This window comes from Pholcus phalangioides, unplaced genomic scaffold (genome assembly GCF_987345545.1).
Source record: "Pholcus phalangioides strain wild (caught in Gottingen) unplaced genomic scaffold, Ppha-v1.0 ptg000017l_1, whole genome shotgun sequence".
NCBI classification, from domain to species: domain Eukaryota; kingdom Metazoa; phylum Arthropoda; class Arachnida; order Araneae; family Pholcidae; genus Pholcus; species Pholcus phalangioides.
The window spans coordinates 60,044,510-60,069,903 of record NW_028301610.1 but is presented as its reverse complement, the minus strand read 5'-3'; the positions used below and the strand labels follow the sequence as shown (position 1 = coordinate 60,069,903).

The window sequence follows — 25,394 nt, the reverse complement described above, 5'->3', positions numbered from 1 at the left end:
AAATAGTTTTGCACTATGTACAAAAAGAGAGTAAAATTATAGAATAAATTATAAAATTATGGATATTGTAAAATAAAGGAATGTATATGGTTTTGATTGTGCATCGTAATCGTAAATACATAAATAAAAATGCAATATAACATGTCTAATCATTATATAAGCTGTTGCCTGAACCATATGTGTTCATAACTCTCTTTAGACCTGCTGGAAGGACTTTCTAAGTCCCTTGGGGTCACAAAGTATATGTATTTATATGTTTTTATGTTTGTACTTATGTGTATGTTTGTATTTGTATACATGTCTGTGTTTTTGTGATTTGTTTATTTAAAAAAATGTCTGGGCTGTTCAGTTTAATGCTAAGATTATTGCACTGAAAGCATGTGTGCTCGTGAAAACATTCAAGTTTAGGCTCATTTTTAATGCATTTTCTCTAAGGTTAATCTTTCATTCTATATGAACTGGCTCAAAGGTCTTCTGAAAAAAATAGAGGTCTTTCCGTAAAGTTATTCCAAGGACGAGGTAAATTAATCAGGATTAGGGAATGTGGTAGTTTTTTTTTTATGATTGGCATAGAAATCCGGCTCATAATATGGCTACTACTACTAAACTCCGGGTGCGTAGGTGCACCCACCCCCCTGAAAATCACAAGCCATTAATTTAATTCTTTAAATGGATTTGATACCAACTTAATACCATTGGATTTCTTTTTTTTTATTTTTGAAATGAATTTAATAAATTAGAAAATAAAAATTTTCGGAAGCATTGATAAAAAAAGTATTAGTCATATAGTCAATATCACGTAAATGTGGGTCATATGGTCAAGGTGCGGCAGCACTTTCCATGGAGAGAGCTCTGTATTCTTCTTGCCGCTTTCCGTCGTGCTCCATATGAGATACCCTTTGGTTGTATAAATACTAGAGAAAGGGGGATGGTTAGCACAGGTTATTATGCTTGTTTCGGCCACTAAAAATGCACCACAGAGACTGATGCTGCCTTCTGCTTTTTTTTTTAATCTACTATCTCTTAAATCTGTTGTATCTTCTAAATTAGAATATATATATTTTATAACTTTATTATAGAAATTGATACACCTTTTAAATTAGAGTATAATATTTATTCATCTGTCCAGACTTTTATTGTAGGGTCTTGTTTTTGTGAAAATTTCCTTTATTTTTGTGAAAAATAAGTAATTTTGCGGGAAGTGAAGTAATCTAGTTAATCTACAAAAAAGAAATGAAATTCCAAATTTATGGTTTCATTAATTTTTATTTTGTGAAAGGTCTTTTTTTCAGATCTGGAATTTTGTGAAGGGTCTGGAAAATGGGCCCAAATTTCTGCTGTGAGCAGACCCCCTGGTACTTGAAGAAGAGTATGAATTTTTTTCACAATTTGCAAAAGCTAGTGCTGATGGCAACTGCCAAACTTAAATGATGTTTTCAACTTTGTTAAGGTATCGGTTAAGCTCATTGTGCGAACTATTCTCATACATGTTGCGTTGATAGAGCATTATTATTTTTGTACTGCATAGGTATACAGATAATGTTAAAAATAATTTGATGAACAAAAATAAAAGTTTTCAATGCAGTGCAATACTTTACTAATTGTAAATAGTACATGTACTAAGGGCTGAAACTAGAAGGGGGCAGAGAGGGTGATTGCCACGGGTAGAAAAATTTAGGGGGAGGCAAGTTTTAGGGGGAAATGAAGAACACCATTGCATAAAATTATTGAATTTTATATTAGTGGGGACGGCAAAATATCATGTTTGTCCTGGGCTGCAAAAATTCTAATTACGGCCCTGCATGTACTTGACTACTTTTCATCACCGATAGATGGCGATATATTTTTCGAAGTTTGTGCCCCCAAAATGTCCTACCATGAGCCACCACTGATTAAACCCTACATGCACCTCGTCGACATTCCACTGTGGAACTTCGAACAAATTGGTGCATGTTGGAATGTGCGTGTACATAACATGAAGTTTGTTTCTGTGTAATGTTTTTTGATGTGTAGTGCATCTGTCATCATTTTTTCTAACTGAGTGAAGTGTACTGATTGAGTAATTGTATCGTTGTGGGCCTGTTGCTCTCTGTGGCAAGACTCTTTAATGGGAAGATTGGCTCGCGTTTGCTTCTCAAAGTTCAGGATGTTAGCATGTGCATTCGTATCAATAGAAATCTCTGTTAGCCAAATTTGTATTCATTAGCTGAGGTAAAAATATTGAAAAAAATTCTTTGCTAACCGAAAAATTTGTAAACTGAGGTATCAGTCTATACTCATTGCTGTAAGCAAAGGGAAATGCAAATGTAATAGTTCTTAGGGTTATATTCTTTTATCATGGTTTTTAATTTTCATTCCAGCTGTGTAGTTGTTTTCTACAATGTCCGCAAGAACAAACAGCATCATATTTTGAACAGTTCAAAAAAAACCATCACCTGCCTTTCATTTTCTTCAGATGGCAAATACCTTGTGACTGGAGAGGTGAGCACTGTCTTTTCTATGTGATGTATGTAATGAAAATGTCTCTTCCAAATTCTGCATTGAAACTTTTTTGATTAATAAATTTTGTATGTATTAAAGTAATGATCATATGCAGTAAATATTTATATAAACGACGTGGAGAGATGAAAAAAATTGAAGCTAAAGAATTATCATATTACCCATAATTATCAATTGAGGCTAATCCATAACTATTAATTGAGACTAATTATCTATAATAATTACATTGAATAAGATAAAATACAAGTGTGGTCATATAAAAAATTTGTAGCTTCCTTCAACCAGCTTTGTTGAGCAAAACCAACTACATTTGAGGAGCTTCGTTGAGCAAAACCAACTACATTTGGGGAAGGGTGGGTGCCCAAGAACGAAACATGGTGGAAAAGGGTCTATGGATTGAAAAATGTTGAGAAAATACTGCTTTCAATGATTAATAAATATGATGGTACATTGCTTGTTTAAAATTATTATTTGTTGTACAAAAACTATATATTTCATATGGAGAGCTCAGAAACCAATCACTAAGTTAATTTTCTGAAAATGACTTCCATATTGCAAGTGCCTTCTCATTGTTTAAACTTTCAGTTGCCAAAGTATTATAGTCACTATCTTGATATTGCCACAGCAAATAGTGCCACTTATACTGACCACGGAATAAAACGATCCTTTAAGAGATAATTTTATTTCATTTTTAAGGCTTGTTGGCTTACACCGATTGGCTTCTGAGCCCTTCAATATATAAATACAAACTCGTATAGCAACCCAAATTAAACATTGTAAAACCTGTCTTCAACAGAATCACAAGGGACCGAGATTTTTTTCCATTGAATCGTTTCTGCGTAATAAAGGTTCATTTGATGTGTAAAATTATGTAACGATCTTGTGTGTGATTAAAATAAAATAAAAATAAATTAATTGAAGATAAAGTAAATAAATAATTAGTCTATATATATATAATTACTAGATACTGTATTTAGATTTTGATAGCATCTGTATAAAATTCCGAACTATACTGTTTTTCTTCTAAAATAACATTTACTTTCTTATTAACTTCCTCAAAAATTTTCAATTAGGAAGTCAATATCTGTCATGTCAGGTTCTGTTTATATACAGGGTGTTCTGTTAATAGACCGACAAACTTTCAGGGTTGGTAGTAGACATCAAGAGGAACAAAAATTGTGATGGAACATGGTGTCACAAACCATGTTGAGAGGGTGAAAATCTCCAAAAATGCATGCAGGTTTTGACGTCACACTAAAATAACAAAAAGTACAATAATAACTACAAAAAAATTAATTTGATTAATTATTACAATAGTTGGTTTAAGTGGTGGCTGCTGTCATCATTGCAGTCTACAACATCATCAGATATGGTGAGCGAATTCATTCAGTGATCAACTGACATCCACCTTCCGTCTCCTCTGGACTCAGAGCCTGCATTAGTTTTTCACGATTTTCACCCTCTCAACGTGGTTTGGGACACCATGTTCCATTGCAATTTTTGTTTCTCTTGATGGCTACTAACAACCCTCTGAGTCTGTTGTTTCATTAACAGAACACCCTGTATTATTGTGTACGGTTTATGTAATCCTCAGCATCAGGGCCGTAACTAGAAATTTTGTGAGGGAAGATCAACATGATTTTGCTGCCCCTACCACTGTAAAATTCAATAATTTTATAATGGTATCTTTGTCACCACCTAAAATTTTCCACCCTCTGAATTTTGCTGCCATTGCAGTTGCCCTTCGCCTCTCTTTAATTAATTCTGGCCCTGCTCAGCTTTGCCATCATAGAATTTACACACAAGTTTGTAAGTCTTCCATATCATTTGAAAATTGAACTCTTACACTGATTTCTCTTGTCGAAAAGCTTGCTTTTCTGAAAAATTGTTACAATTTCAGAAAGCAATTGCTGTACTACATGTGGCTTATCAAAACCACAGTATCAAGTACAGAAACAAACTCGCATTTGCAAGCATAAATTTCGTAAATAATTTTGGTATACCACTTTATAACATTTTGTATGATCCTTTGGTCGTCAAACACTGTATTTGTGTGAAATTTTCCATTAATGGGTACAATTTTCCTTTCCGTTTCCATGTTAGACCAGTTCTATTCAATCCAGGTTTTTTGGTATGTATTTTGGCATTGAAATCACAGGACCACAATTTTTTTACATTGAAGACAGGTTTTGGCTTAATACAGATTCCGTTAAGGACAGGTTTTATTGTACAATATAACTTTCAGCAGTCACAACAGGCCATTGGTCCAGCTAAGTGACTGTAAAAAGGCCAAGTTTCCTTTCCCGTCAAAGTATTGAGAATTACCCTAAGAAAAATTTAAGCATTATTTAATCTGATAATTAAAACAAGGTTTAAATTTAAATGTACAGTTCTTTTAGCCATAAAATATGATAAGTTTACTGTAATTAAATTTATTTATTTTTCCATTACTGATACTGAATTCAACATCATATAGTGTGGACATCAGCCTAATGTTAGAGTATGGGATGTGCAAGAGAAATGTCAGATTGCTGAATTTCAAGGTCATAAATATGGGATAAACTGTGTGGTAAGTAAACTTTCATGCATTTTTGCTTAGTTTTCTTAGTTTTCTCTTACTGTGAAATGGAGTTTTCCAATGTTTGAATCCATATGTCATTCCTAGAAAAAAAAAGAAAAATTGTTATAAAAGGTTAGGCCTTCCAATTGGGGGGACAGTGATAGAATAAGGAAGCAAACTAAATGTGTGATATTTGTTTTAATAAACTAAGTTACATAATTAATTCAATATTAAAATACAAAATAACGATGTTCTTGCAGACCGGGACCGCCTGGCTGTTCTCATCATTGATGATCTATGTTCTGCCTGTGTGTTGCCATCGTCTGCCCAGTAATACTGTTCTTTTCCAGTGTTGACCCCGCCTCCATTTCAATAGTTGAAATCTCAGAGGTGATTTCCTCTTGCGCTCTGATCTCCTCAAAGATCCACCAGGTGAAGGTGTAGGTGCTTGTTGCTCTTTGTCATCATCATCAAGATGTGGTATAAACTCTGTGGGATGTTTATGATTTTCACTGAAAAATGTTGAATGTTCAAGCTGCGACATTTCTTCAGGTGATTGATCGCAAAGTTCATGTTGAGTAATTTCATGTTGATCAATAGTTTGTTCTTTTTCCTCTTTCTCAAATGATCTGCATGAACACGTTGATCATCTGTTGTCGTATAAGACAAAAGGCTTGTTCGATGCTGTATATGACTGTGGATTTCCATAGAGGACTTTTTCCTTGGCATAACCATACTTTGTCACCAGTGTTGAATTCCCTGTACTGTAATCTTTTATCATGTACAGTTTGCACTTTTTAGACTTGGCACATCATTTATATGATCTGCTTTCAGCCTGTTGAATAAAGTATACAGTTCTCTATCAAGGAACAGCTTAGCAGGAGTAGCATTTGTGTAAGAGTGTATAATTGCACAACCATTGAACAAGAAGACTTATAGTTGGTGTTCTTGGTCTTTAACCATTCAATGTTTTTCTGAATCTTGCCTTGAAAGTGTGAATTACTCGCTCTGTCAAACCATTGCAGAATGGCATCTGGAATGGTATGGAGTTGTTCTGACATGTTTGACCCCATTTCTGTTACAAAACTCCTTGAATTCATATGATTTGAATTGTGGTCCATTGTCAGACACCATTATTCGATAAAGTCCATATGAAGCAAACAGCTTTCAGAAACATTTAATCACATGAGCTGATGTAACCTGTTTTAGCTTGAATACCTCTAGTCACTGAGAATGAGAGTCAATGATTAAAAGCCAATTATCACCATTCAGCTGTGCGTGTCACAGTCAATGTGTACTTGATCCAAAGGTTTGCTTGTGTTATTCCATAACAATAGAGGTGATTCACAAATTTTGGATGGTTTATGTTACAGTCCAAGCATGTTTTAGCCACATGTTTTATGTCATGGTCAATGCATTGTTACCATACTGACATTCGGAATACTGATTTCATTGGAACAATGCCATCATGACCTTCATGGATTTTCTTCATTACACAGTTCTTCAACTTGTTTGGTACTACAATGCAATTGTTCATACTGACATTCGGGATACTGATTTCACTGAAACAATGTCATCATGACCCTCATGGATTTTCTTCATTACACAGTTCTTCACCTTGTTTGGTACTACAATGCAATTGTTCAACATTAAAATCATAAGATTCTTCAACATAAATCATCACTTGTTCATAAGACAGTTCATGACATTTCTCATAAAATGGATGATACAGGTTCTCATCCAATTTATTTTTCTGTGGCCATCCACGTTCTGTGTACAGAATAAATTTGCTTAGAACATGATCATCATTTGTATCATCATTGCCGCTGTGGTGGTCGAGTGGTTATAGTGACGGACTCGCGATGCGAGGATCCGGGTTCAAACCCCACAGTGGTGGTCGGCTGAAGTTGGTTTTCTGTGGTTCCCAACTTCAAGGCGCAAATGCGAGCCGATCTCCCCGTTAAAAAGTCTCGCCACAGAGAGCAACAGTCCTACAACGATAAATCCTTCAATCATAACACTTCACTCATAGTTTGAAAAACTGGTGGCAGATGGCAGCACTACACATAACAAACATTACAGAGAAACAAAAAAACTTCACATCAGGTTTCACTACACGTACACGCACATTCCCGCATGTACCGATTCGTTGGGGGTTTCGCGGGGGTGGGGGGGGGGTGTGGGCGGGGTGCATGTGTGGTGTAGCAGTAGTAGGTAGGGCCTCCAAAAAATGGCCCGGGGATCCATGATGTTCTTAAGTCAGCCACCTCGTTGGGCAATTTGCCTGTTGTGGCGTTGTATTTGTTTAGGATATGAGAATTCTTCATGTTAGAAAGAGCTCATTCATTGTATGGTTCACAATTCTGTAGACAGCTACACTGCTCTCAAAATCACTGATGCTTTTTTTCCAGGCGATGGTAGTCGATATGAGGCATCAGAAACACACATTTCTTTGCCAAGCAGATGTTCAATTTCATAATCAAAAGCACTCAGAATGATAGCCCATCTTGTTAATCTTGAAGCAGCCAAATGAGGTACTTCCTTATCATTACCAAGAATGCATTTGAGTGGTTTGTGGTCACTTTGTAAAGTAAAGTGATTGCCCATATCAGGTACTTGTAAAAATTTTGCAGTCCAAACATAATGGCTCAATCAACATGGGAATACTTATTTTTGGCCTGGTTGAGAGTTCTGGAAGCAACAGCAATCATTTTTAGTTCGCCATCGACACGATGTTGAATCACAGCTCCCAAACCTCTAGTTAAAGCATCACAAGACATCATAATTGATTTTGCTGCATCAAAATGTAGTAGCAGTACATTGGATGATATTTGTTCTTGGATGTTTTCAAAGGACTGTGATGAACTTTGCTCCATTTCCAACTTTTTAGTTCTTTTGCAGAAGTTCATGTAGAGGTACATAAAGCATTTTCAAGTTCCTGACAAATCTACTGTAGTAGTTCACTGAACCTAAGAAAAATCTTAGTTCTGGAACATTTGTTGGTGTCGCTATCAGGCAGAATACCATTTTTGTTGATTCTTTATCTCAGAATTTTATCTCTCATTTGAACAGTTGTAATATTGAGTGTTGCATCTTCAAGTCTGTCTTTCAAAAATATCAAACACTTTGCGAAGTCGTGATAAGTGTTCTGTTCTATTGGATCCACCAATTGCAATATCATCCTAGAGCCAGGTTACTCCCTCCATTCCGACAAGGAACTGATCCATTAAGTTCTAGAAAATAATTGGAGTACATGACATTCTGAATGGCATGCTGGTGTAATAGTAATAAGTGCTGTATAACATGCTGTGTCAGAATTACCAGATACTTCTGAGAAACATTTGTTGACTGACTTGAAGAAATGCATCCTTCAGATCAATGACACTAAACTCTACACAGCCATTCAACTTTGCAACAACATCCTCAAATGTTGGATATTGATACGACTCAATTATCATGTAAGGTTGTGTTGTGAATTTGAAATCCCCACATAGATGAATTTGTCCATTTTTCTTTGTGATGTAAACTGCAGGAGAAGTCCATTCAACAATTTCATTGTTTACATCCACTTGTTCGAGTGTTCCATTTTGTACCAGTCTGTCAATTTCTTTGCCTGCGGCAACACGCAAGGTATAAGAAACTGGTCATGCTTTTACTAATTTTAGGCTCTGCATTCTCACTAAACTTGATGGTGACTTCGAAGCTATTGACTATTCCCATGTGTGACTGATCAAAAATCTCAGAATATTTATTCCCTGAGGATTTGAGACAGTTTTTGTCAGATCTGAAACTACAGTGTTTACAGAACACATTGGTTCAATGTTGAACACCTTCATGAGATCTTTTCCCAGTATTGGAACACTCTTTCCAGGTACCACTGTGATGACACGTTTTTGTTGTTGTTTTTGTTTTTTTGTTGTAATGTTCATTTTTGCATCACCAAGGTAGCAATATGTTGGTCAGGATATGCCAGTTTTGATTTAGACCAGTGTTTTCCAAAGTGGGTAATATCACCCTCCTGGGGAGGCAATGGAATGACCCATTGGGGTGATAGAAGCTATGAGTATAACATAGGATCCTATGGATTTGCTTGAGTCGTGGGGTGATGGGAGAAAAAAATTCCTGAAGATGGGGTGATAGAACAAAAAGGTTTGGGAAACTATGATTTAGACAATCTTGGTTTTCCGATTTTGTTATAAAAAACTTCTGGGATGAGGGATTTACCTGACCCAGTGTCATACTGAAATTTGACATTTGTTCAATTTGACATGACATTTGTTCACCATCAGAGCATCGATTTCATACCTTTTATCATCTTGGCTAACTTGGTTTTGCATGCATATTTCCAGATTTCACACACTTTCTGGAAATAGCCTTTTCTGGAACATGCTTTGCACAGAGCATTTTTGGCTTTTTATTTCTTCCCTTTCCCTTATTTCGCTCCACTGCATTGGATGCACACTTTTCGTTTGTGGATACAAAACTTCCTCTTCTTTCTCTCATGATCGGGGGTCATCGCAATTTCTTTAGGCTGGTTTACCTTTTGATTTCGCATATGGTTGTGTTGTAGCAAGTACATGTCCGGGCTTGAACGCGTATTCAACAGCTTCTTTGTTCATTAGAGAAGATTCGTAGTTGGCAGAGGATTTTTCGACTAGGTTGAGTGTTGCAGCTTTAATGCTGTGTTTGTGGAATAACAATTCTTGGATTCATGAATCGTTGATTCCTAGAATGATTTGATCCCGTAAATGCTCATCCAGATTAGTTTTGTACTCGCAGTTCACTGTTAATGGTCGCAGAGCCAATAGGTATGCCTTGACCAGCGTTGCCTATTTATTTTCCAACTAGATCTGGTCTTTTTTTTACCATTTAGGTGGAAAAAAATCCAATCTAGTTGTTTTTCTTATTGTTTTGCTATTTCATTTTCTAGTCTTTTTCGAAATTTTTTATTTTGTGTACTATTTAATTACGTGAAAATATGGGAATGTCCCGGGAAATATGTGACTCATGGTCATCCAATTAATGACTAAAATTAATTCTGGTTGTTCAAGAGCCTGGTTTCTAGATGTTTTTGATGAAGAATCTTGTTGAAAATTTTTTTGACTGTTGGCAAAACACTGTCCTTGACTGTTTCTCCACTGTGGTGATATCGCTGCGTGAACTTTGTTTGCTCTGCGTGTATGTTTGTAGCTGGCTGTAGGACAGCAAAAATTCCTTGATCTTTGTATATGTTTTTCATCTGGCGAGACAGGATCAACATTGTGATTCACTAGTTTGAAAAGATGTGGTCCCATCATATCAGAGAATAAGTTCACACACATCGTCATCGTCCATGATTCGAAAAACATGTGTGGCATATACACATGCTAATAAGATAAGTCCTCTCCCCCCCCCCCATAATTCACTGGTATCTCTATGAATTTTCTTCCAGCATGCCCCATGTCTTTGATTACCTCAGGGTTTAAGCTATGGTCACATTTTTCACAAAATGCGAAAGAAAATCGTAGAATGCAAAAAAAGTAGTAGCTACTTTCACAAAAATGTGTACAAGAGGTACGAAATGAGTAGACATCCAACCATCAATCATTACATAAGCATTGTAGCATTTTGCTAAAGCTTTTCCCCCCATTTTTGTTTTTTCGTGAAAGGAATTTTTTATCAAGCTTAAACCCTGAATCACCTGCTTACATTTCTTTGTTGAGACTAAGCGGTGAGTCATGTTCTGGGTAGAAGAAGGTATCTGTGAATCAAGTATAATTCATTTCTAAAAACATGTTCTATCCAGCGGTTCATTTACTTTCATTGTCTACTAGTAGGAAAAGCTTGCAAAGAAGCTCATTAGCACTGAGAATTTAACGTATGGAATTCCACACATGTAATAAATCTAAAACAAATATACAGTTGATCCCCCTTATAACGTTTCTCCCATTTAGAACGTTTCTCCCATTTAGAACGTTTTTCCACTTAGTACAACTTATTTTCGTTATCCTAACAATAAGTAATTCTCAACTCATTAAGATTTCCGTTTAAAGTGTTTTCCTATTTACAACATTTTTTTATGGCAGTTTTTTTAAAATTGTTATAAGCTGGATCCAATTTAATTAGCAATTGGAGGCACACATTTATATATTTATTAATAAATCAATCTATAAGTTCCCTTCTGATTGATTTTACATTTCGTTAAAAAAAATCTTAGCACTTTCAATATCTTCTGATTAAATTTAAAGCAAATTCAATTCTCTCTCTCTGACACTTATCTTCCGATTCCCTATTCATGCTTTGGTTATCCTGGTAAAATGATTTTATTTGCTCTCCCTGATGGTCCACCACTATGATCTGTGGCCATTTAACTGCAACATATTTTCACACCTGAATATGGGAGCTATGTCAAATTTGTGTTGGGGAAACTTAACAGTGTGCTCATGTGTGTGTGCCCAGCATTTGGCATGTTTTGTGTTCAGTAGGTGCTGCCATTTATGTAACACCGCCACTAGATACTTTCTCAAACGGGGCAAGCACACATTTTGGCACACCCATGTAATGTAGAAGTAGTTATAAAGGGTGAATTTAGTGTCCCCCCCCCCAGTCCATAACCCAGGACACTAGACCCACCTGTGCATTTGAAGTTTAATGTATACATATTTGTGTTGTAGGTCTGTTAAATCGCCATGGCAACCAGAATTTTTTTCAAAGAAATAGCCAATTCAAAATTTGAAAACCTTAGAAAATCACATTTTTAGTCGATTACCATTGCGCAATCATGGATTCCAAACCCAGATTTTCACCAAAAGCAGAATTTGAGGGTGGGTTATAAGGGGCCTCTTTCCTCCCCCAAAGATCAAAAATTAAAAATATTTTTGTAGAACATTAAAATATTGGAATAAAATAATTTCTTAAAATAATTTTGAGATGCCTACATTACCGCATCACGAAAAATGTGTTTGCCGGCGAAAGACATCCATGGCGCCTTCTCAGAGCAACAGCGAGTGTTCATCAATGAGCACCTCATGCAGCGGAATAAACTACTTCTCAAGGAGGCCAAGGAAGTTGCGAAACAGAAGGGTTATACTTTCGTGTGGGTCAAAGATGGTAAGATTCTAATGAGAAAGCAATCAGGTGATCGATCATTTCGCGTAGTGAATTCAGATATATTGAAAAATTTGTAACTCAGGTATGTGATTCATTTTGCTTGTTTTTTTTAAATGGATCAGAATTTGACATTTTCTACAGTTGATGATTTCAACATATTTTGTAATGACAATATAAATAATCTTACCATGGCCTATTTAAATATACGTAGTTTGCGTGCAAATTTTGACATCTTTGTAGCATATTTAGATCAGCTTGATATAAAACCCTCAATAATAATACTCAGTGAAATCTGGATCTCTGAATGCAAAACTTCGTTTTACAAGATACATGGGTACAGAAGTTTGTTTAAATGTGGAAACATAAATCGCTCTGGTGGTAGGTATAGCACTATTTTTTTCTGAAAGTATAATTTTTAATAAGTTGCATTTAAATGAGATGACATGTGGTGATTCGCTGTTGGTTGATTGCACTTACGAGAAATACAAATTTATTTTATTAAGCATGTATAGGTATCACATGTATTCTATTGACACATTCATAAACAAAATTAATTATTTGCTTGATTATAAACGAGATAAAGATATGTATTTGATCGGTGACTTGAACATTGATATTTAGATCTGAAGACTTAAATATTTTTTTCTTATGTGAATTTGATGTCAAGATCTGGATTTGAATCGTTAATTAATTCTCCAACTAGAGAAACCAATGAAACGTCAACTTGCATAGATCATATTTTTTGTAGATCCAGAAATTTAAATTCAAAAAAAGCTGTACTTCTCGATTTGTGCATAACTGATCATAAAATGGCTTTATTTTATTTAAAAACAGATCATGACAGCAATGACTCAAATTGTGAAACTAGGTGCTTTACCTATCTTGATAAAAATCAATTGATTGATCTTGTAAAAATGGTTACGTGGGATACTGTTTACAGTTGTGAATCTGCAAACTCGGCAATGAATACTTTCTTGGATTTAATTAAGAATTGTGTTGATGCTTCTACTAGAGCAAAGTATAATAAAAGAATAAGAAAACCCTGGATTACAAAAAAAATTTATGAAAAAATTAAAATTAAACATAGATTATTGAAAGAAATGAAAAAGAAACAGTTTGATATTGAGCTGCGATATAATTTCAACACATTTAGAAATATGTTAAACAATGAGATAAAGCAAAATAAGAATGACTATTATACTGCAGCATTTATTCGAGCAAACGGTGATTCAAAATCTCAATGGAATTTAATTAACAAATTACTTGGTGAGGATAAATATAGCAGCATTGACACGGTTTTCACTGAAACAACTGGTGAAATAACGAATCCAATTGATATTGCTGAATGTTTTAATGACTTTTTTTCTAATTTTTGTAACAATAATCTTCCTAATAATTGTAATTCATTAAATTGTTCAAATTTAAATTTTTTTGAGAAATCCTTTTTTATATACCCTACGGATAGTCGTCAGGATTTGACAAAATTAATTCCATAACATTGAAGTGCATTGCACCATATGTAAGTGATGTCTTATCGTTTATTTTTAATTTAAGTTTTATCACTGGCGAATTTCCAGAGTGCCTGAAACTTGCAATTGTTTCTCCAATACACAAAAAAGGGGGACAAAAAGAATGTTAATAATTACAGACCGATTTCTTTACTATCTGTCTTCTCAAAGGTCATAGAAAAGATAATTAAATTTCTTGACAGCATTAATTTTTTTAGTGAGAACCAATTTGGATTCAGAAAGGCAAAAAGTACAGAGGACGCTCTTATTAATTTTCTTTCAAATGTGTATATAGCAGATAACAATAATTGTAAAGTTGCGTCATTATTTTTTGATATCAGCAAAGCTTTTGATACCGTGAATCACAGTATTCTTTTAACCAAACTAGACTATGCAGGAATTCAGGGTTTGCTACTTAAATTTTTTTAAACATATCTTACTAACAGAGTGTAAAGTAAGTGTGAAAGTAAATTCCGTTTTGAGTTCTAAAAGACAAATTTCATCTGGTGTACCTCAAGGATCAGTACTTGGACCTATTTTATTCCTAATATATATAAATGACCTGTATAACTTTAATTTGAAAAGAAAAATCACTGCTTTTGCTGATGATTTAGCTCTTTGTTACTCTGAAAGCTCTTCAATCAACTTGAGGAATAACATGCAAAATGATCTTAACTCAATAAATATCTGGTTTAGAAATAATAATTTAAAATTAAATACAGATAAAACTAAATATATGTTATTTGGTTCTGGTACTTTCGATGATTTTGGTGTCCTAAAATATCACAGTGTGACAGATGGCTGTATCTCGGATTGTATGTTCACAGTTGTAGATAGAGTAGACACCTTTAAGTATTTAGGGATTTTTTTAGATTCAAAACTATCCTGGAAAACACATTAATTATTTGAGTGTAGAATTAAATCGGAACATTAGGAAATTTTATTTTATCAGGAATAAATGTTCCCAATCCATTTTAAAACTTCTTTATTTTGCGTTAGTAAAATCTAGATTGAGTTACGGCATTACATGTTGGGGTGGGACATACTTCAGCAATCTTTCTTCACTTTTTGTCACACAGAAGTCCTCCATCCGTATCATTCTGAGTAAAAATAGACTCACGCATACATTTCCACTTTTCAATCAATTAAAGCTACTTCCTCTGCAACATCTTTACGTTTATAAAAGTTTAAAAATGTTTTATAAAAGAAGTGGTCATCTCAATCTGAAATTACATAAGTCTGGAATGCAATTTAGACGTCATACTATACAAGTACCAAGGCCAAATAAAACTCGTTTCCAAAAATTTTTCCTTTATTTAGCTACCAAAATATTTAATTTACTTCCTCAGTTAATAAAAAAACAATCTTCACGTACATCTTTTTTTATTAATTTAAAATCTTGGTTGTTAACTCAAGAAGATTTAAATTATCTGTTTGATATTGTAATGTAATCTTCTTTTATCTTGCATAGGCTGCTAAATGCCAAAATTTTTTGTTTATCAATTCCATTCCTGTTGCCACTTATTTCTTGGTGTTATATGTATGTGTGTTTTTTCCTTTCTTTTTTCTCTCATTATTTATGCCGACAGATATGTATCGGATATTGTTTTGTGGGCTCAAAAGCTTGCTTAGCCCCTAAATGTTTTGTAACTGTGTTTAAAAATCCTAAATAAAGGAAATTTGAATTCTTTTACACTATCTGTTAATTTTAAATTGTTTTCCAGTGTTTGTGACCCAAACTTTCTGTGAAGAATTAGATCCTTGTGCCCCCTCCAAAAGCTGATTCTGCATACACAGCCATGATTGTCACGATGTGAAACTGTGATAACCACATAGCAGCTAGATGACAAAACTGTGGATATTCAAGGTTGAGTTTTTACAGATCTCGGGAAAGTTTTACAATTTGAACAGACATTCCAATCCTTTACGATATAAAAAAAAAAATGTGCATTTGCAATATTGTAGGAAAAAGGTGAATTTACACCGTATAGGTGCTATCTTTGAATGCCGGCACATAGTCACAAATGTACCAGAAGGGAGAAAATCCGCAGGGAATAAAAACTCCAAAATTTGACAATTACACAGCCCCTCATTCAGGGAAACAACTTAGAGATATCCTTCATCTTATTCTTCAACAACCTGCATGTATATCAATACTGTACAGTGTACAAGGTAGTAAAACCACTTTTTGAAGGTCGGGCGATCATGATGCATGGTAAAAAGAAGGAAAAAAAAGAAAAGGGGAAAAAAATTGAGTTTTTTTTCTCCACTTTTTTCTCCTTTACACGTGAACAACATTTTTATTCATACTTTTCTGAAATTCAGGTTATTTGACCCGTTAGAGCGCATCAGTGGCATCTCTGTAATATCCTATTCTAAGTATGGATAGCTTCTCCATTTACACCAACATGCTTATTGTATTTCTTTTTAAGCATGTCAATTGTGTTAGAATTTACTACCCCCCCCCCCCAGGTTAAGCTATTCCATTTATTAACAACCCTATTTAGAGAAAATATTCCCTGCAACAGCGCAACCTAGAATTGTCCCTTACCAATCGATACTGGTTATTTTTTTTGTAAAAGCAGTCAATTGATGCCATATTAGTAATTCATGGTCCATCCTATCCATCCCGTTGAAAATTTTCAACACTTCGATCATATCTCCCGACACCTGTGTTCACCATACATCCAATGTAAACATATTTGTTCATTTCAAAAAATGTAGTCTGTCTTTATAACTCAAACCTTGTGTACCAACAAGGATACGTGTAGCACTTCTCTGCATCGTTTCAACAAAGTCAATGTCCTTCTGTAAAAAAGCTTATTATTTTTACATACATTTTAAAAATTTCCTACATATGTAAGCGTAAGAGGGTTCTCATACTAGGGGATTTCAATTACCAAGGTATTGATTGGGAGAACCTTTCATCTGGAAATCAGTATGAAAGAGACTTTCTTAAGTTGGTGCTTGAAAATTTTTTGTATCAGCATGTATCAGAAGCCACTGGGGATACTGCTATTTTCGATTTAGTTCTTACTAGTTCTGAGGATCTAGTTGAACATGTTTCAGTGGTGGAAGAGTTTTCTTCCAGTGATCATCGTATCGTCAGATTTCACTGTAACTTTTCCTCGGGTAAGGTTGATAACAAAAGACTGGTTCCTTGTTTTCGGAGAACTAACTTTGATGTTTTGAGAGGAAGGTTAGCGGAAGTTTTCAAAGACCGGTCGGAATCAGTAGGGGTGGTAAGTCAATGGGAAGAATTTAGTACGAAGCTGTCCTCTGTTTTGCACGACAACATACCCTTTGTTCGAAAAAAGCGTGTTTGTACATCGCACCCTATATGGTTCACGGATAGCGTGCAGAACCTTTATCTTGAAAAGAAAAGGGCATTCAGTGAGTATAAAAGTGGACGAAGTGACCTATCATTGTTTACTGATAAAAGAAGGCTGTTCAAGAAAGCGATAAGGGATAGTAAAAAGGAAGTTGAATCTAAGTTGGCAGATAACATTGGCTCTGACCCAAAATCATTTTTTCGATACGTCAATAATGGATGTAAGGGGACAGTTGGCCCCCTCTCGATAGGAGGCTCTAGGGTAGAGAGCAATGTAGGCATGTGTAGTGCTTTCAATGACATTTTCGCGTCAGATTTTAATGGAGATAATGATATTCAATATACAGGTGTTGCATGGGGTAATAAAACCCTCAACGATATTCAAGTAGAAGACGTAGAGGTCCTAAATCTTCTAAGAAATGTATGTGCAAGCAAAGCACCAGGACCAGATGATATCTATCCCAGGGTCCTCAGAGAATGTGCTAATGAATTGTTGGGGCCAGTCGCACAGATATACAGGAGTAGTGTTGCTGAGGGTATCGTCCCGAGAGATTGGAAACTTGCTAACGTTGTTCCGATATTTAAGAAGGGTAGTAGAGAAGTGGTGTCAAATTATCGTGCAGTGAGTTTGACGTGCTCCCTCTCGAAAATTTTGGAAATTATCATCAAAAGGCAGTTTGTGAAGTGGATAGACGAGAATAATGTATTGTCGAATAATCAGCATGGGTTCAGGAAGGGGAAGTCACGTGTAACTAACCTCCTTTGCTTCTATGATCACGTGACTAAGGCTTTGGGTAAGAGCAAAAATGTAGACGTTGTTTACCTTGATTTCCAGAAGGCATTCGATCGGGTCCAACATGGCAAACTCTTGAAGCGTTTACACGAGATTGGAATTGGGGGCAACTTGCTGAATTTGATAGAATCGTGGTTAAGAGATAGGTCGTAACGAGTTATGGTGAACGGGAAATTCTCTGGTTGGACAGACGTCACAAGTGGAGTTCCTCAAGGAAGTGTCCTTGGCCCCGTACTTTTTTCACTTTTTATCGATAAACTCGATCAGGGTATCGATGGGATTACTAGCAAATTCGCAGATGATGTGAAGCTAATGGGGGTAATCAGGAATGAAAACGATCGGGAGTTGCTCCAGACCAACTTAAACAGGATTGCAGCATGGGCAAATGAATGGAGCATGACGAACAACCCACGGTTCTCTTATGAGTTGAATGGTGTCACTATCCTGGATGCAACTAGGGTCACCGATTTGGGAATTCTCATTGACGAGCAACTTAGGTTTTCTGAACATTGTTCAGCGGTGGTCAAAAAAGCGAATAGAATGCTTGGTCTCATTTTCAAAAAGGTCTCTTAGCGTTCTCCTAAAGTCATTCTTCCGCTTTTTCGAGGATTAGTTCGTCCTGGACTGGAGTATGCTGTAAGGTTTTGGAGACCATACCTACAGAGGGACATAGAATTGGTTGAAGGGGTGCAGAGAAGAGCTACGCGTGTCCTTATTGGCACACAGGGCTTGAGTTATGAAGAGAGACTTCACTTTTTGAATATGTTTACATTGGATGAACACAGGTGTCTAGGAGATATGATCGAAGTGTTTAAAATTTTCAATGGGATGGATAGGATGGACCATGAACTTTTAGTACACCGCCAATCGACTGCTTTTACAAGGGGACACCAGTATCGATTGGTGAGGGACAATGCAAGGTTATGGTGTCGCAGGGAATTTTTCTCTAATAGGGTTGTTAATAAATGGAACAGCTTACCCCCGGAGGTAGTAAATTGTAACACAATTGACACGTTTAAAAAGAAATACAATAAACATGTTGGGGTAAATCGAGAAGCTATCCATTCTTAGAATAAGACAACCATAAGTATTCTTTATGGGCATTGTATAATATTTTATCATGTGTATATATTGTTTATAATTTGTGTTAATTGCATTTTTAATTGGGTTGCTGTTTTTTTTTTTTAAATATATGACATCCATATTTTTATGGGCATCTTTTTATGAGACACCTCGTTGGGTATTTTGCCTGTTGTGGCGTTGTATTTGTATTTGTATTTTAACTACTTAAAATCAAAACTTTATATTTCTGAGACAATGGGTTGGTAATTTGTCTGTTAACATCTTAGGTTGAAGTGGTTTTTTGCCTTTGTGAACAGCAAAACTGCTTCATTGGCTGTGTTATGAGAATTTTTTTGGAATTTCAAGTAAAATATAATTGTGTAATTTAATTTGAAAAAAATCTTATAATTTATATTTTATTCCTTACCTACACTCATATGTACATATAAAATTTATGAAAATTTAGAGTATGTGGTGAAAAAAAAACTCAGGTCATTTTGACAGGTTCCGGCCCTTCTAGGTGTAACAAAACTGTGGTTCTTCTAGTGTTAGGGGTCATTCAAGTATTACGTCAGCATTGAGGGGGAGGGGGGTTTTGGATTTGATGACTTTCGATTTGATGGCAAGGGGTGAGGGGGGTTTGAAGGTTGCTTACATCATTAACCACCCCTTTTTGATGATATGAAGTATTCTAACCTGCTGACGAAATTTTGCTGGTTGGGGGGAGGGTCAGTGTTTTGCTGACTTTTCCTGACGGGGGGAAAAGGGTCAAAAATGGCTGAAAATCTGCTTACATAATACTTGAATGGCCCCTTAAGTCACACATTGAGTTTTATTTAACCTTTGTATAATATGCTTGTGTAGAAATTTTCTTATTAATTTATGAATTCACTCTTTCATTTTTCAGGCTTTCTCTCCTAATTTGAAGTATGTTGTGTCTGTTGGCTCCCAGCATGACATGATTGTCAATCTCTGGGAATGGAAAAATAATGTCAAAATTGCTTCCAACAAAGTATCCCGAAAAGTGAGTGCAGATTTATTGGAACATAATAATATTGTGTTTGATGCCATATGAATAACAAATTGCAAAATTATGTATAAACCTATTTGAAGAATAAATTATAATCTATGTGCTACTGTGTATGCTGTTGTCAGAGGTGCTGACAAATAAAACATTGAAAAGTGGAAACTGACTGTCACCACTTATCACGTTGTCCACTGAAAAACAGATTATTTGCTTTAGTTTCCATTGTGCATTTGTAGAAACAGCTTACTGACAACTTTCTGCAGCTGAAGTTTTGAATCACATTCAGGTAAGGGTGTACTGATATCTCTGTCCCTTTCTTGTTATGTGTTAAAATATGAGAAACAATATGCATATATGTAGCCTATATTTGAATCTATTAAAGAAAAAGTAAATAACGGGTTTTTTTTTTACTAGAAACAGCACTTTAATGTTTTATCTGTAGCTATTCGAGGGGCATTCAGACAGATGCCTGATATATTGCCATTTCAAAGTATTCCTAGGGACCTCAAGCTTCCAGGGTATTTTTTATTTTATTTTACTATTCAACGAATCAAAAAAAAATTCTCCCCTACCCTTTCTTTTTGGGATGAAATAAAAAGGTTTATACAACAGATATGGAAAGTTGGCCAAATGAGGAGATATCAATGTTTCAGGAAAAGAAAATTCGTCTCTGCCCTCACATGGACACGAAGCCCAGTCTCTCATTTGCTGGAGGAGTGCTTTACCAACTAAGCTATAAAGACAGAATTTCCCCTCCTTGGAGCATATGTATACGCTGAATGGCTCAGTGCGATGGACGGAGGCAACATTCTACTAATAGCTCACAAATCTCTTGTATTAACAAGAGAGAGTGATGTCTTTCGTCATAAAAATGTTTATTGCCATAAAAAATATTGAGAGGACTTTGTCTCCCTAACATTCCCACATTTACACCTGAAAATTGTGCCTTGTATAATATACCTAGTATGGGACCCCCTAATCTTCAGCATCCATTTGATGAATCATCATCATTCCCCAACATTTGCACATTATTGTAATCTTTCATGTTCTCATGAATGAAATAACTTTTTGTGTTTCAATTCAGGCCACATTTCCAAAATGAATATGTTCCAAAATGATGAAGTTCTCAATTCATGCATTGCAGATAATCATTTTGTTGTGGACCATTATTTTTCTGATATGTGTGGCATGAGAATTTTTATTATTGCTTTGTTGAGGGCCTGAATTATGGGACTTTTGATGAAAATGTAATATAACATTCATTTTGAATAATGAATATCAGCTGATTTTGAATCTTTAGCATACATATAATTAATTGTCATTTTTTTCTATTGTTTTTATATTATTGAGCGACTCTGCGTTACAGTGTGTGAAATTGTATTTCATTTTCAATTTAAAATGTTAAGGTAGTGCAAAAATACTTTCAACCTATTTGCATCTGGAAATGTGCAAAATAGTCAGTACCACCAAGAGAAGAATAATCTGCCGGCATTTAGTACCAGGTTCATCTTTATGCATGAGCCCACTCAGACATAGCCTGACAAGATCTGATGCAAATTGGGGGGGCCAGCCCCTACTAGAGATAGGTCTCTGCACTGTTTTCCATAAACATCATTCACACTACCTAGCAAGTTTGCCACATTTTAAAACACAGCATCCTATTTCGTTTATTTTTATTTTGGCATAGAATCTTCCTGATTGGCTCACAAATACCACATAGTGATTGGATGTGGGGCATAGAAATCACAAATTCTGAGCCGGATCATTTCTTTTACTCAAAACGATTATACTGGCACGAGCAGGGAATTTTTTCCCTGAATATTCTGAGGGAAAATGGACTACTTACTGACATCGCAAGCAGACTACGGAGGCCTTCTATCTCTAGGACGTTCTGCGAACCTCCCTGATATCATGATCTGGTGATATTAGTAGGCTAGTATTTCCACCCAGTTAGAGAATTCCCAGAGTTTCACTGTCACGTTGATGAAGAAATGATCCTTAAAAATGAGTACTTGAAGAATTTTACTCCTTTTCAGGGATTCATTTTCTACATACATTCATTTCGCTCCAACTTCACAGCGAGAGACAGAGAGGGGAAAAAAACATTTTGCCCAAGGAGCCATGATGTTGAGACAATCCTGTTTGGCATGTAAAACCTGCTTGTTTATCAATATTTGGGGATATGGGACAGTTAACAAATTCAGAGCAAAGATGCAAATAGATCGAGAGAAATGCAGGAGTGAAATTTTTCCAGTATTTTTGTTTGAAAAAAAAACAAATTCAAAAGCTATAACACAGAAACTGCCACTCAGATGGCCGAAAAAATGCTCATAAGAATATGGGTGTCAAGTAAAAATTTAAACATTCAACAACCGAATATAAAAGCAATTTTTATGAAAGAACTAAAAACTATGAGAAGAAGAAAGAAAAATACGATAGACATGTTGGGGTAAATGGAAAAGCTAGCTATGCTTAGATAAGACAACCATAAATATATTTTATGGGCATTGTATTATATTATACATTGGATAACATTAGATTATATTGTATACTAGTCTTTAGTTTTTTTAATTGCATTATCAATTGGGTTGCTGTATTTTAGAAATATAAATGACATCCATATTTGTTATAGGCATCTTTTTCTGAGCTACCTCGTTAGGCATTTTGCCTGTTGTGGCTTTGTATTTGCATATGTATAAGAAATTATGGTTATCTTCATCTAAGTATGGATAGCTTCTCAATTTTTCATAATAGAGATATATCTCTTTTTGAATGACAAAAATGAAAAAAAAGTTATCGAAAAAAAGTCTCAGGGACACTTTTTTTTTACCTGCTAATAAATAAAATAAAGTTGGCAATGTAAAGTTTGTTGATAATTCATGATGAAAAAATTAAATTTAACCATGTTAAGAGAGAGGCAAATCCGACTAGGCATTTTGCCTATTTCAGCACTTAACTTGATATTCATGCTTGAGATTCGTAACATGTTCCATATATTTGAGTATTTTATTTTCAACTTGGACAACAGCCGATACTCTGAATAATTTTTTTGTCAATTGCATTTTTATTTCCCTTTTTTTTATTTGTGTTTCTCGCTTCTTTTTTCATCACTTATGGGGGAACAACATATTCTTAATTTATCTGTTTTACTACAGCATGAGTTGCATTCTCAAAACGAAGTCTTCAGATGAAACATTACTGCAGCTTGATGTTGCAACCAAGAAATGTTAACCCCCCCCCCCCCACCCCCACCCTTAACTTATAATATTATAATAAAACCTTCCTTCTGGTTAGCTAATGCCAGAAGAAAGACATTTTTCCATGTTTTGCAATACTGATCAAAAACTAAGCATGTTGAAACATGTGCTTTTCCGAAATAATAGATGTCACTAAACTTAAACACATGGTAAAGTGAAAATGTAACAGGCAAGCTGTTAACAAGGATGTACAGTAATACTTTTATTCACGAGACACGTGAGATTTAAGTTGTATCGAGAGAGAAGACATTCTCGAGAGTTCGATTTTAACCTTCATCACGAAGAGTTGTGTGTTTCGCATGTTAATGCAAAATAAAGGAATGCTTCATGTTCGTCGCTTCGACCATCTCACCAATCGTCACATTGGCGCCCAACGTTTAAAATAGACGCGTGAGTGTTTTTAGCTAAGCGGACATTTTAATTAGGTAGCAAGTGAGTGAAAATGTCTTACTTAGCGAAATATCGAAAAGACGAACTCCGTCGCCTTGCCGAAGAGATGGGCGAACCTACCGAACCCGAGATGAAAGTGATTACGTCCACTTAAGTGAAGAAGCTGATTACGTCCAGTAAAGAATACGATGAGGTCTTCGCAAAAGGGGTGCTACAGACCCTCGTAGAAGAGAGAATTCACCAAGAAGAAGCAGAAGAAAGAATTCGACGAGAAGAAACTGGGGAGAGGATTCGACGGGAAGATGCCGAAGAGAAAGAGAGAATTCGACGAGAAAAAGCCGAAGAGAGGAACCGGCGAGCAGAAATGCAGTTCGAACTCGAGATACTGAGGATAGAAGCGGAGAAGTGCCAAGCTTCCGTTCGACCAGCTGTGACAAATCGGGACTTTCAAATGTCGGTTCCGCGTTTTGAATCATCAGATGACATTTCATTGTTCCTGGTCCTGTTCGAACGACACATGGGATTACACCAGATTCCGGAAGAATTGTGGATTACGTATCTCATCAATAGTTTACCGAAGGAGGTGGCTAGGATCTGTGCCAGGGAGCCTGACGAGAAGTTCAAGGACTATCGGTATCTCAAGGAACTGCTGTTAAAGCGATTTAAGCTACATGCGGACAGATTTCGACAGCTTTTTGTAGAGCATCGGAAGAACTCGGAGAGTTCATGGCGTGATTTTTATTTTGAGTTGAAAACGTATCTTGAAGGGTGGTTAACAGAAGTTAAGGTCACAACATTCGAGGACTTGATTAATCTAGTCATAGCTGATCAGATGAAGAAGAAGTGCCCTCCACAAGTGAAAGAACATTTCATCGATGTATGGGCCATGTTGATCTCCCCATCGGAACTAGCGGAGAAACTCGACGCGTATGAAGATGCCAGGAGTACTTTCCCAAAGAAATTCAACCAGCAGTACGATGTCGAGGGTCGTCGAAAGCAAACACCAAGGAAATATCCATGAACATCATCAAAACCAGTGATTCGTGCAGATGAACAGACACTTCCCATGATCAGCCTGGATGAACAGCGACCTGTAAGCTGCTATGGATGTGGATATCCGGGGGTAATTAGAGCGCAGTGTCCGACCTGTAATCCCGAAATGACAGCGACAACTGCTCAGTTTGGTCAGTTGGAACTGAATCTATGCTGTTCTGTTACAAAACCCGTAGCATTGTTAAAAATTCATGTAAATGGCAAAGTGGGAACTGCCTGTGCCGACAGCGGTGCTACGCACTGTATCGCAAGTGATACTCTGCATCGTATTTTGAAAGAGCAAAACGCCAAATTCCATCGGGAAACTATCGAGATGCGTCTTGCAAACGGACAACAATCAACGGTGAATGTGTGGACCACAACGGACCGTACCCTGTGCTAGCCCAGAGATCGCCTACGAGGTACATAGTCGCTGATCCGGCCAAATCGGGTGTCTCTGTCAGCGTATATCGTACTTCTGCTCTCACACCATGTGCGAAACCGGATGCTGTATCCGTAGTGTCATCACGAAAGAAGGGACGACCACTCAAAGTTGGAACTAACAAGAACACTGAACAACTTCCCATAACGCCTATTGCTGGTTCCTTGCCGCGACGTCCGCGAAACCAAAGGGGGAGTATGTAACAGGCAAGCGGTTAACAAGGATGTACAGTAATACTTTTATTCACGAGACATGTGAGATTTAAGTTGTATCGAGAGTTCGATTTTAACCTTCATCACGAAGGGTTGTGTGTTTCGCATGTTAATGCAAAATAAAGGAATGCTTCATGTTCGTCGCTTCGTATACACCTCACCAATCGTCACAAAAATAGTTTTCAATTATAT

At 36.0% G+C, this 25,394-nt stretch overlaps 1 protein-coding gene across 6 annotated transcripts in view; it reads left to right on the top strand.

Annotated features, from left to right (window-relative positions):
- LOC149074195 (mitogen-activated protein kinase-binding protein 1-like) overlaps positions 1-25,394 on the top strand; it is a 413,671-nt gene that overhangs the window by 75,384 nt on the left and 312,893 nt on the right. For all 6 annotated transcript variants that reach the window (XM_089246846.1, XM_089246851.1, XM_089246852.1 and 3 more), the window contains 3 exons: positions 2,361-2,481; positions 4,976-5,068; positions 19,750-19,866. In XM_089246846.1, the coding sequence (XP_089102972.1) occupies positions 2,361-2,481; positions 4,976-5,068; positions 19,750-19,866 (331 nt within the window). The remainder of the gene's footprint in view (positions 1-2,360; positions 2,482-4,975; positions 5,069-19,749; positions 19,867-25,394) is intronic.